Raw genomic sequence first — 14,154 nt, 5'->3', positions numbered from 1 at the left:
ATTAAGCTCATTAATGAAATAAATTAGATATTAGGTAGTCCACAGAATTGCTGTTTGTACCAGTTTTCTCCCTAAAGTAAGAAAGTAGAATCTATAACTACAAAATGGCTTTCTCTTTTTCAAATGAGTCCTATTTCCAAATTAACTCTGATTTATTTTAGGTACTAAGAGGTCAACAGTATGGAAGGAGCTGTGATGTATGGAGTGTTGGCTGTGCTATTATAGAAATGGCTTGTGCAAAACCACCATGGAATGCAGAAAAACACTCCAATCATCTCGCTTTGATATTTAAGGTAATTGTGAGATAAAAATTACTTCTTTGTGCTAAAAGGAGTACAGCAGAATTTGGCAGGAGGCAAATTTTGATGGGTTCTCCCTAACAATCTAGCATGAAGGTAAATAAATAGTCTGTATATTTATTCAGAGAGGATTTGATATACAAGTTTTTTACTTTAAGATGGTGCAAAAGCAATACAAATTTGGTAAAAACCATACTTTGAATTTTGATTTTTGTCTGAGCTAGCAATATGTGCTATGATACACTCTGATGATGCCAGGCAGTGGCAGCGAGTCACAGCTCCCAGTCAGCCACACAATCACGAGAGTGAACAACCAATACTCTATAGTGGACTGTGTTGTCAGATGATTTTGCGGAACAGTAGGCTAATGTAGGTATTATAAGCACATTCAAGGTAGGCCAGACTAAGCTATAATGTTTGGTAGGTTAGGTGTATTAACTGCATTTTCAACTTAAAAAAAATCATCAACTTAAAAGGGGTTTATCACGACATAACCTCAGCGTAAGTTGAAGAGCATCTGTGTATGTGTGTATTTCCAGGAGTTGATATTGTCAATGGTGTTGTCAATGTTAGTGACATACATAGTCACTTCTTGTTATTTGAGGTAGTTATGCTCTGTTAAGTTGCTACAAATATTGAATTAGCAAATACTAAAACACTGCTCCTAGAAGAAATATGTAGTGCGTTTATATGTATATGTGTGTGTGTATATATATCCATCTATCACTTTAAAAACGTGAAATTCATGCATTTTACATAATTCAAAAATCTTAAAATCTAATTTACCATTTTCTTTTGTTCGTTTGTTTTTTGTTTTTGTTTTTGAGACAGAGTCTTGCTGCAGTGCCCACGCTGGAGTGCAGTGGCACGATCTCAGCTCACTATAGCCTCCGCTTCCCAGGTTCAGGCAGTTCTCCTGCCTCAGCCTCCCAGGTAGCTGAGACTACAGGCACGCGCCACCATGCCCAGCTAATTTTTGTATTTTTAGTAGAGATGGAGTTTCACCATATTGGCCAGGCTGGTCTCGAACTCCTGACCTCAAGCCCACCTCAGCCTCCCAAAGTACTGGGATTACAGGCGTGAGCCACCACACCTGGCCTAATTTACTATTTTGTATATTTTAAAAATTCACACCCAAGTCAGTTCAGTCCTGTCTGCCTTTCCTACTTTTTTATAACTCACAAATCCATTCTCTCCTTTTCCACCATAGAATAGGTAATGGTTGAGATTCTTAGCTTTTCAGTAGATGTGATGGTTGAAATCATGGGCTTTGGAGTCACACTGACCTAGTTTTAAACCCTGGCTCTACCCCTTAATGGCCATGTAATCATAGGAAAATTATTTTTTGTGTCTACCCTCCATTTGCTCACATGTAAAATTGGTGCAAGAACCCCATGAAGCATGTACTTCGTGGGATTACTATGAAGATAAACAAAATTATACCTAGGCCTTAGTCAAGCACTCAGCCCACACAGTCAGCTCCACCTGCCGTAACCTCCTCCAGTGCTCCCCACACTTATTATATAACCTCCTCAGTCACCTGTCTGACAATACCTGTTTCGTATTATCACCTCATTTCCTCTATTCTTTCAGACGTCCCATGTCCATTCTCTACGTGGTTCAAATTCTTATTCTCTTTAAGGCCCCCATTTTGTGCTTCTCCTGCTTGGGCAGCCCCTTTTTACTCATTCCAGATTCTCATAGCATTTTAGTACATACTTGTTTCTGACACTTTGTTTCTTGTTTGCTAGTTATGTTCCTATCTTGCTGCCTCTTTCAAACTAATTCTCCTTGAGGTCCATTCATGTCTGATTCATTTTTTTCTTCCCAGAGTCTTATACAGAAGTTGCTCAATAAATACTCATGGCTAGGATCAATTTGAAAGTTTGATGTTATTTTAAGAGTTTTGATGAGACCCTGGAAACAATTGTAAATAATTTTCAAATTGGCACAGTTCATATTTTAACAGATTTCATTGCATTCTCCTTCCTAGGTAGAGTTTAAAGAGAATTGTACTGTAACATTTTCAGTTTCCTTAACTTGGAGTAAATACTTTGAGGTTTTTGGAAGCACCCCAAAGCTTTCTCAAACACTTCCATACCCTGTTTATGGTAGTATAAATTGCCATAGCACGTTTTTTTAGAGAGTGATTTGGCAATATCTGCCAGAATTTTTAATGCACTTATTCTTTGACTCAGCTATGCCCATTGTTAGGAATTTACTCAAGATTACCTCCAGAAGTACCAAGTGCCAAGTTCAGGATTATTCACTCTACTCAAGAAAGTAATTAAATTATCCACACTATACAGAAATTAAACGAGTATAAAGCTGTTGGTGTTGATTTACAAAGTGCTACAAGATACATTAATAAGTGAAAAGAGCAAGGTATATAAAGTGATCCTGGCCAAGCACAGTGGCTCATGCCTGTAATCCCAGCACTTTGGGAGGCTGAGGCAAGAACAAAACTTGAACCCAGGAGTTGGAGAGCAGCCTGGGCATAGCGAGACCCCACCTCTACCAAAAAAAAAAAAAAATCAGCTGGGCATAGTGAGACGCACCTGTGCTCCAGGGTACTCAGGAGGTTGAGGTGGGAGGATCGCTTGAGCCCAGGAGGTCAAAGCTGCAGTGAGCCATGTTCATATCACTGCACTTCAGCCTGGGTGACAGTGAGAGAGAGACCCTGTCTCTAAATTAAGTTTTCTCTTTTGTAGACATTTTAGAAAATCTTAAGTCTGTGAATATATTGGCCTTTTTTCCTCCACAAAACACACACAGACACACACCCACCCACACACACCCCCCCCACACACACACACACACACACAAATCATCAGTAAGTTACATTTGGGGAAAAGAAGGAAGAGGGACTTTTTTTGTTTTGTATTTTTCCTTTTTGTGGTGTGTAAGATGTGTATATATCAGCTGAGTATATCATGATATAGGATCACAGACCTTAGAGGATTTTTCTTTATATTACTTTGCATTTTTTAACCCAAAGCATTTATGAAATTACTGGGGTAGGGAAAAGAGAGTTTTCTTGTGATTAGGAGTGGATAGGTGAGTTTAAAGTATTCAGACTTGATATTAGCCCTTTGTCAGATGAGTAGATTGCAAAAATTTTCTCCCATTCTGTAGGTTGCCTGTTCACTCTGATGGTAGTTTCTTTTCTGTGCAGAAGCGCTTTAGTTTAATTAGATCCCATTTGTCAATTTTGGCTTTTGTTGCCATTGCTTTTGGTGTTTTAGACATGAAGTCCTTGCCCATGCCTATGTCCTGAATGGTATTGCCTAGGTTTTCTTCTAGGGTTTTTATGGTTTTAGGTCTAACATTTAAGTCTTTAATCCATCTTGAATTAATTTTTGTATAAGGTGTAAGGAAGGGAACCAGTTTCAGCTTTCTACATATGGCTAGCCAGTTTTCCCAGAACCATTTCTTAAATAGGGAATCCTTTCCCCATTTCTTGTTTTTGTCAGGTTTGTCAAAGATCAGATGGTTGTAGATGTGTGGGATTATTTCTGAGGGCCCTATTCTGTTCCATTGGTCTACATCTCTGTTTTGGCACCAGTACCATGCTGTTTTGGTTACTGTAGCCTTGTAGTATAGTTTGAAGTCAGGTAGCATGATGCCTCCAGCTTTGTTCTTTTGGCTTAGGATTGACTTGGCAATGTGGGCTCTTTTTTGGTTCCATATGAACTTAAGTAGTTTTTTCCAATTCTGTGAAGAAAGTCATTGGTAGCTTGATGGGGACGGCATTGAATCTATGAATTACCTTGGGCAGTATGGCCATTTTCACAATATCGATTCTTCCTATCCATGAGCATGGAATGTTCTTCCATTTGTTTGTGTCCTCTTTTATTTCATTGAGCACTGGTTTGTAGTTCTTGAGGTCCTTCACATCCCTTGTAAGTTGGATTCCTAGGTATTTTATTCTCTTTGAAGCAGTTGTGAATGGGAGTTCACTCATGATTTGGCTGTTTGTCTGTTACTGGTGTATAAGAATGCTTGTGATTTTTGCACATTGATTTTGTATCCTGAGACTTTGCTGAAGTTGCTTATCAGCTTAATGAAACTGAAGAATACTAAAGACAAGAAGTAACCAAAGAGAAAAGACAAATTACAAGAAAAAAAATTGATAACAATTATATGGATAACAGAATACAGCAGCAACAAGAGAATTCAAAAGACAAATTGTACCTTCTAGTGATTGAAATAAAATAACAGTTAACCTAGGATTTCATAGCTAGCTAAATGATCATCAAAAAATAAGAATGAAATAGATATTTTCAGACACATGAGAATTGTGGAAGTTTACCTTCAGCAGACACTCACTGAAAAAAATTATTTTTAGGAATGCATTTCAAGAAGAAGAAAATTGATACCACAAATAGGCAGATATGCAAGAAAGACACTATCTCTGCCTGGAGTCAGCTCTGATTCATAATGGGTGCTCAAAAATTGTTAGAAAACTAATACTTTTTTTTATATATGACTTGAAATTAAAATATGGTTATTGCAGCACAAATTTTAGAATGTAAAGAGTGTATCACAATTTAAAAATAATTATCAGATTTTGAATTTTTTTAGAAAAACTACAAATAAGACCAAATAAAATTTCTTTTTTAAAAAAAAAAAAGTATTCAGACTTACAATTTTTTTATAAAAAAGTTATTCTTCATCGTGTATTTGATACTAAGAATCAGAATTTGTCCAACACGGAAGGAAAAAAACAATGCAGTTGTGTTTTCTATGTATTAAATTGACTCTTCAGTTTTAGTCTTTCTTAATCTAAATAGCTCTGTATGCTGAAGAAATAGAAAACGTGCAGTAAGAACAAACCATCTCGGAGATTGAATATGAGGACAGCAGAATTCATTTGAATGAATACTTTATCTACCTGAACATTTTGATGTACTTAGCCTTGTTGATGTAAATAATAAGGAATAGGATATATTTGATCAAATCCTAAAATCCTAAAATTTGAAAGATTGTTAGAGAAAACCTCCCATCCAGTGGATGAATTTTTTCATAGACTTTTTGATAGCAGAAAATCCTCCCACTTCTGCTTCAGTTCCTCTCTGTTCAGGATGTAAATGTAAGGGTTATGAGGTCTATGCACATGTGTTTCTGTATCAGAAGTTACAGTTGTGCAAAGCTTCAACACTCTGGCTTTTTCTCCACAGATTGCTAGTGCAACTACTGCTCCATCGATCCCTTCACATTTGTCTCCTGGTTTACGAGATGTGGCTCTTCGTTGTTTAGAACTTCAACCTCAGGACAGACCTCCATCAAGAGAGCTACTGAAGCATCCAGTCTTTCGTACTACATGGTAGCCAATTATGCAGATCAACTACAATAGAAACAGGATGCTCAACAAGAGAAAAAAACTTGTGGGGAACCACATTGATATTCTACTGGCCATGATGCCACTGAACAGCTATGAACGAGGCCAGTGGGGAACCCTTACCTAAGTATGTGATTGACAAATCATGATCTGTACCTAAGCTCAGTATGCAAAAGCCCAAACTAGTGCAGAAGCTGTAAACCGTGCCTTTCAAAGAACTGGCCCTAGGTGAACAGGAAAACAATGAAGTTTGCATGACTAAATTGCAGAAGCATAATTTTATTTTTTTGGAGCACTTTTTCAGCAATATTAGCGGCTGAGGGGCTCAGGATCTATTTTAATATTTCAATTATTCTTCCATTTCATATAGTGATCACAAGCAGGGGGTTCTGCAATTCCGTTCAAATTTTTTGTCACTGGCTATAAAATCAGTATCTGCCTCTTTTAGGTCAGAGTATGCTATGAGTAGCAATACATACATATATTTTTAAAAGTTGATACTTCTTTATGACCCACAGTTGACCTTTATTTTCTTAAATACCAGGGCAATTGTGGCTCATTGTGCATTTTACTGTTGGCCCATTCATTTCGTTTTTGGAAATTATGGTTTTGTATTTTCATTTTTATTTACATTCATTTTTGTTTATTCAGGGAAAGGTGATCTTTTTTTCAAACCAGAAAAAAAAAATGAACTAGATATGAAGTAGAGTTCATTAAATATCTTGCTATTGTCAGAGTTTTTAAAATATAGACTTAATTTTTTTTTTTTAATTGGAATACAATAAAGTACTACCTACATTTGAGTCAGTCACCACTCTTATTGTGCAGGTTAAGTACAAGTTAACTAAAAATAAACTGTCCTCTCTGGTGCAACTCACAACCAAGATCAAGATTACCTTAAAATTTATTTGAATTTTTTAGATGTTTTGGTTGTCAAACTGTAGGAAACTTCACAACATTTAAGTCTTACTCTGTATGTAACAATCCATCATTCACCTTCACTACTGGTAATAACATAGAGCTGCCATTTTCCTTTTACCATGCATCATCTCTTTACAGTAGGCCTGGCAGATCATTTTTTAAAAAGATTATTCAACTACCAATCAGTAATGTTTTTAAACAGTACATTTGCTTTGAACTTGGAAAATGTGTTCAGAAAGAAAAATGGAATTGAATTTCATTTATACACTAATTCCTTGGATTTTGCACAGTTACCTAACGGTTTTAGTCTGGAGTTAAATTCAGATGCATGGAATCCTGAAGGAAAATGGTAGCTTTTTAATCTTTGTGTGTGTGTGAGTCTTTTAAATCAAGTACTGATTAACTATTAAGTACAACTTTGAGATTTTAGTTTTAACTCTTCAGAAGCCAGTGTGAAATAGAATTGGTTATTCTCAAAGACTCAGGATAAACTAAATAAGCTATATATAGAGTACATTTAAAATGTACAACACAAATTGGAAATAAAATAAGTTACAAGATAAGTTTACAGGGATATATTGCTTATAATTTTTAAAAGGCAGTTTGTTTTTTATGTGAATATGTTTCTTAGTGAAATTTTACATTCCTTTGTTTTGGAAGATTGGCGATATTTGAAGAGTTAAAAATAGTACAGAAATGTGAAGTTTGGTAGCTCTAAATGTGTTGTACTTGACTTTCTTTTTTATTTTGTTTTTTTTTTTTTTTTTTTGACTACTTAGAATTTTCACAATTCTAATAAGATTGTTTCCAAGTCTCTCATGTGCAAGCTTTAAAGGATGCACTCTTGCCATTTTATGTACTGGAAGATCATTGGTCAGATGAATACTGTGTCTGACAAAAATGTAAACTGTATAAACTGAGGAACCTCAGCTAATCAGTATTACTTTGTAGATCACCATGCCCACCACATTTCAAACTCAAACTATCTGTAGATTTCAAAATCCATTGTGTTTGAGTTTGTTTGCAGTTCCCTCAGCTTGCTGGTAATTGTGGTGTTTTGTTTTTTGTTTTGTTTTCAATGCAAATGTGATGTAATATTCTTATTTTCTTTGGATCAAAGCTGGACTGGAAATTGTATCGTGTAATTATTTTTGTGTTCTTAATGTTATTTGGTACTCAAGTTGTAAATAACGTCTACTACTGTTTATTCCAGTTTCTACTACCTCAGGTGTCCTATAGATTTTTCTTCTACCAAAGTTCACTTTCACAATGAAATTATATTTGCTGTGTGACTATGATTCCTAAGATTTCCAGGGCTTAAGGGCTAACTTCTATTAGCACCTTACTGTGTAAGCAAATGTTACAAAAAAAAAAAAAAAAATCTCTGGGTTAAGAAAATTTGGCTTAAATGTATCCTTTGTTATTTTAAATATATTGAGATATTTTAATTAAAATTTTTACCCCATTGAACCGATTTTATAGTATTTGTACCTATTTTGGTGTTTTTGTCTTTATAGTAAATAAAAGTTTTTGAACAAATGTTGTTACTTTTATTTATTTTGAAATAATTTCATACTTATATAAAAGTTGCAAGAATACCACAGAGAACTTCTGTATACCCTTCACCCAAAGACCCCAGTCAGGTTTCACCAGCTGCCCATTTATGTCCTTTATAGCAAGAGGATCCAAACCAGGATCACAGGTTGCTCTCAGTTGTCATGTTTCTTCAGTCTCATTGAATCCAGGGCCATTCCTTAGTTCTTCCTTGACCTTAATGGCCTTAATTTTTTAAAGATTTCAGATTATTGTTTTATAGAAGCTCCTCAAATTGAGTTTGTCTGGTGCTGCTTCTTGATTAGATTCAGAGTATGCACTTTTGGCAGGAACATCACAGAGGTGATGCTGTGCTCCTCTCGGTGTGTCATGTCAGGAGGCATAGAGGTCGTTTGCCCGGTCACTGGTGATAACTGATAGTAACACTGTATAGTTAGTCTTTCCTTTTATAATTAAAATCCACCTTTATAATTGGAAGTATTCTTTGGGGGTGATATTTGAGACTACATAAATATGATGTTTCTTGCCCAGTTTTAACTCTGCTCTTAGCTTTTTTGCCTGAATATATTACTCTGATGGTTGCCAAATGGTGATGTAGTTCCTTCACTTTTTCTTCGCAACATTTTGCTGCAAAGAAGAGCTTTCCCTTCTCCCATTTATTTATCATGTATCATCATATATTTGCTCAACTTGTTGCGGATTTGCCCAGTGGGAATGTCTGAGAGCTAGCTTCTCTATCCTTGGCAAGCCACCATTATTCTTTGAACACTTCCATACTTTCAGCCCCATCTTACGCAATGTCTCCTTTGGCCCTGGAATCAGCCATTTTCCCAAAGAGCCCTGATTGCTTTGATAAGAATGGTATGTTTAAAACCAACATCTGGGTGCTAGATAGGCTCAATTCTACTGGGTGTCACCACTCCTTGGCTGTCTTGGTAGAGCTAGAATGTATTTATGAATATGCACAGTTCGGTGCACACTTGCAAAATACGCATACATATACCTACCTACATACATAAAAACCATGAGCTCACACCAACCTTCCAACTGCAATCCAACACCAACAGGGTTCATTCAAGCTTTCCCTTTTTCCAAATTTGTAACTTTCTTCTCAGGCAGTGAGAATCATGACTGAGTATTCCCAACATATTGACTGACTTGCTTAATTCTTCCTCATGTCCCTCCCCCATGTAACCGATCTCCATGCGAAATGGTTAATGTTGCTGAGTTCAGAAGCCATTTTGTTTCTCTACATTGGTTTCAAGTTTCTGTATAATTTGAATTTTTTTTTTTTTTTTTTGAGGCAGTCTCACTCTGTTGTCCACGTTGAAGTGCAGTGGCACAATCTCAGCTCACTAAAGGCTCTGCCTCCCAGGTTCAAAGGATGCTCCTGCCTCAGCCTCCCGAGTAGCTGGGATTACAGGTGGACACCACCATGCCTGTCTAATTTTTGTATTTTTAGTAGAGACAAGGTTTCACCATGTTGGCCAGGCTGGTCTCGAATTCCTGACCTCAGGTGAACCACCTGCCTCGGCCTCCCAAAGTATAATTTGATTTTAAATGTACATCTTTTAAACAGGTTTTGGGTATTTTTTGCAAAAGGGTACATTTCTGTCACTTAAAAATATTAAGTTGGAGAAAAGTTTTTTTTCCAGATGAAGTAATAGAATCAATTCTATTGCTCCTTAATTCTATTTAAATTATATTAATAATTTTATAAAATGGGTGACAGTCTTCATGTCAGAATCCAGAAAAATGTTGGGGTATTGTGCTCATAGAAATGCCAATGATTGCATTTATGAGCTGATGTAAGTCATTTGTTATAAAACAATGCATGAAATAACTACAGTGAGGGAAAACTGACTAATGGAAACTTATACAAATTGCTGTCTTTCTATGTCATGACGTGGTTTGGCCGTTTTAAATTATACTATAAGCATAAATGCCAGGTTGAGCTGTGATTAAAAAGGAAAGGACGGGCCTCTTAAAGTAGGTAACGATGGATGCAGTGACTACAGGACCTGAGATACAACCTGGGTTAAATCTGGTTCTGCCACTTACCTGCTACGTGACCCCCATTTTGACTTTCTGAACCTCCATTTCTGCATCTATAAAATGAAAGTGACAGTGTCGTGAGAAGTGAGAGCCTATATAAATGGCCTAGAATAGTATCTGGCATGTAGTGAATGCACAAGATGTGTTTTTATGAATGAATGACCCAAAGGTCACAGACTCAAACCACCCATGGGACTAGATCCCCAGCAAGCCTTGTGGTGGACCTAAGAGTTTGCGTCAAGTTCATGTACAAGGGAGGTCATAGTTACCATGTCAGAATGAAAGCCCAGTATTGTCAAATCCTCTAAATTTTCAAGAGAAGCTGGAAATCTGGATTTTAGGTGCAATTCCCTGATGTTTAAACATTAAAAACTAATTTAAATCCTTATTAAGAACTATAAAAATTATTTGGGCTAGACTACTGTCCTGTGGCTGACTACCTTTTGACCTCTGATCTGTGCCCAGGCTTAGAAAACAAAAAAGGTAGAAAATTAGACAGGAATCTCAGCTTTGGGAAATTGGATCTAAGACTTTTGTCTTTTTTTTTTTTTTTTTTTTTTGAGACAGAATCTCACTCTGTGACCAGGCTGGAGTGCAGTGGTGTGATCTCGGCTCACTGCAACCTCCAACTCCCTGATTTAAGTGATTTTCCTGCCTCGGCCTCCCAAGTAGCTGGGATTACAGGCACGCGCCACCACATCCAGCTAATTTTTTTGTATTTTTAGTAGAGACGGGGTTTCACCATGTTGGCCAGGATGGTCTCGATCTCCTGACGTCGTGATCTGCCCGCCTCAGCCTCCCAAAGTGCTGGGGTTATAGGCGTGAGCCACCATTCCCGGCCAAGACTTTTGTCTTCCAAGATGTGAGATGAACAAAAGTGGAGATGCTGATTATAGATGCTAGACAGCTTACCTCTGAAGAGAAAATTAATGTCTTAACTACACACACTAATGTGAAATGCTTACCACTACAGCTCAAGTATCATGTTACAAAATATTAATATGCATATGTAGCATTCAAATATGTTGTCGATGTTATAGTTAACTTTGTAGGTTTTATTTTGCAATAGATAACTGCACAATCCGTTACCAAAAGAACTCCATCGATGACTGAAGCCAGTCTCATTAGTTGGTATGCAACCTGACATCTCTATACCCCATGCCTCATGGCCCTAGGTTGTAACTTATTACATCTGTAGAGGTAAAACCAGCCTAAGCTGATGTGGCAAGGGATAAATCCTTCATGCCCCAAAATTCTTTTTCCCACAATGCTGAGATTCCTGTTAGAGTTTATTTTTGAGATAACTAAGTGATAGCTTCCCTTAAGGTCAATTTACTTAATAAGATTTCTCAACATCTATGTAGACATACTGAGAGGATGAGGTTTGTAACTAGGGTGAAATGGAGAGAAAGGATAGGAGGAGAAATAAAAAGATGGGGAGATATTGAAAAATCTTTGGCAGAGAGTGGCATGACGATATTTGTGCGTTAGAAAGAGCACCCTTGCAGTATCTTGAAGAAAGAATTACATGGGCCAGTACAAAAGGCAGGGAGAAAGTCAGAAGGCAATTGCAGTATCCAGAACCTAGGTGAAGGTAGCATCATGGGAATGAGGAGGAAGAGACAAATCTGAGCGATATTAAACAGCAGAATTGAAAGATTGTAGAAATGATCTTGGGGGAAGGGTATGCGGAGGATGGAGAATGACATCGAGGATGCGTCTGCTATCCAGGCTTGGTCACCTGTGTGAACGCTGGTGCCATTACTGATACAAGGAAATCACAGGGGGAGTAGGTTGGAGGACAAGATGTGCTTTGGACATGTTAAAATATTCGAGTTGCCTGGAGGATATCCAAGTAGAAGTTTCCAGTAATACTGTATATGCACATCAGTACCTCCAGAGATACTTTGGTTGCAAATAATAAATGTGCAAGCTATTGACATATAAATGGTCACTGAAGCGATTGATATATCATTTAGGGTTGTACTCAGCTGCACGTAAAAGTGACTGGACTACATAGCCTACAAATGAGAGAAGGTAAGCAGGTCAGGGCTGGTGTATTAGGCCTAGGGTGTCATCAGTGTTGCCATGCTTTATCTTCCCGCTCCACTCTTCTCAGCATGAGGCTTTCACCCTCAGGCTCCAACTCTGATCTCCAATCTACAATCAGGGAAAGAAAAAGGAGAATAAAAAGGTAGTGCCTGTGTCAGGAAGACAGAAACTTTCCTTAAAATGCTTACGAGATTTTCACTCACATTTCATTTGACTAGAACTCCCTAGCTATAAGGAAGACTGAGAAGAATGGACATCAAGCAGGCAACTCTACAGCATCTACCACAATGAGTCACAAGGGAAACGGGGGAGAATACTCAGGAGAATATGTTCAGTGAGAAAAAACCAAGACCAGAACCCCGATGAAGACCAAGATTTAAGGCATAGACAAGAAGCAGAATAGATAAAGGAGACAAGAGCTCATCTTCAGAAACTAGAAACGCACAGGGTCAGGGAAATCAAGAGAGGAGAATGTTTTAAAGAAAGGTCAGTAATTTCAAAAGCCACAGACGTCAGGTAAGATAAGAACTTAAGTCTCACAAGGTGAACGGCAAGGACCATTCCAGTGAAGCCGACTAGAAGGAAACATGATCATAGCTGGGCAAGCATGGTCATGGAGATGATGTGCATAGCCTTCTTTGTCCAGAAGTCTGTCTAGGAGCAAAAGTGAAGGGAACAACGTGGAAGAATTGTTTGGCCAATTATGCAACATCCAGAAGAGGGCAGCAGAGTAAAACTTTTAATTTGCACTGCCTGCCAGATATCTGAAAATCAAAGGTTATCTCACCCCTTCCTCAGGAATAGAGCAGAAATCTCAGTGTTCCCCCTTAGAATACTGAAAAAAAAACTCAAAACTATCACTAAGAGTTGCATTTTTCCATTCTAAAACCTAGATTCTATGCTTATCTATTGCATAACAGGGTATTCCTAGTCCCTCTACCCGCTTCTAACAGTCTACAACAAAAAGAGAGGCTGTAGCAAGATACTTGATGCCCTTTCCTGGTCTCTTGTTCTCAGAACCACTCTACTCTCAGCTGGCAGGGTCATCCATCCATTCATCCATCCATCCATCCATCCAACCATCCATCCGTCCATCCATCCATCCATCCATCCATCCATGTGTCCATCCATCCATCCATATCCATCCATGCATCTATCCATCCATGCATCCTGCCAACTACTGTTCCTCTGAGCTTTTCAAACTCTATTTCCAGCTAGTACTCTGCTACTAGAACATTCAATGACTATCTACTGCTGACTACCTCAAATGTCCATGTTTTTTAATGGTCTGACCTTATTCTGCCTAAATCTTTATTTCCTACTATCCGTAATACAAAATTTCTGTTCTACTCCTTTCATTACATTCCTGCTCTCTGAATCCATTGTGTTCCACCCCACCTCTGCACCTTCCCTCACACCAGTGGTTTTCAAACTTTTTGTTCTCAGAGCAGTCAAGAAGTGCTGCCACAGAACCTTCCAGTCGATTCCCAAGACTGCCAAAACTAGCTGGTGTACTACATACCTATATGGGGTATGCTGCACAGTATAGTCCTAATAGATTTGTATATTTATTACATTTTTTTTTACAGTTGATGGCAGTAAAGTGGCCAAAGGAAAAGGTGCCTTTTGCTAATTCATACAAAGACTAGCAGAGATCATTTTCTCCTCCTTTTTATGCAATATTTTAGGTCCTGCAGCACAAAATTATTTTAAAATACTTTGTCTAATATCATCAATATGTAACATACTACTATAATTCATAGAACTGGTATTAACTACAACATTCAATGAAGTGTCACATACTTTCCTTCTCAAAATTTTGAATCACAATATGTGGTTCTAACACTCAATTTCCCAAATATTTTTGTCTTCAGACCCCATTACACTTTTAAAAATTATCAGAAGCCCCCAAGGACCTTTTGTTCATGTGGT

At 37.6% G+C, this 14,154-nt stretch overlaps 1 protein-coding gene across 1 annotated transcript in view; it reads left to right on the top strand.

The window, feature by feature from the left end:
• Window positions 1–8,100, top strand: part of MAP3K1 (mitogen-activated protein kinase kinase kinase 1) — an 80,614-nt gene extending 72,514 nt beyond the window's left edge. The window contains exons 19-20 of the mRNA XM_034960082.3: window positions 162–293; window positions 5,480–8,100. Coding sequence (XP_034815973.2) covers window positions 162–293; window positions 5,480–5,629 — 282 coding nt within the window. The 3' untranslated portion in view covers window positions 5,630–8,100. The remainder of the gene's footprint in view (window positions 1–161; window positions 294–5,479) is intronic.
• Window positions 8,101–14,154: the final 6,054 nt, after the last annotated feature.

This window comes from Pan paniscus, chromosome 4, assembly GCF_029289425.2.
Source record: "Pan paniscus chromosome 4, NHGRI_mPanPan1-v2.0_pri, whole genome shotgun sequence".
Classification (NCBI taxonomy): domain Eukaryota; kingdom Metazoa; phylum Chordata; class Mammalia; order Primates; family Hominidae; genus Pan; species Pan paniscus.
The sequence above is the reverse complement of the archived record's forward strand: the minus strand, read 5'-3'. Positions and strand labels throughout refer to the sequence as shown.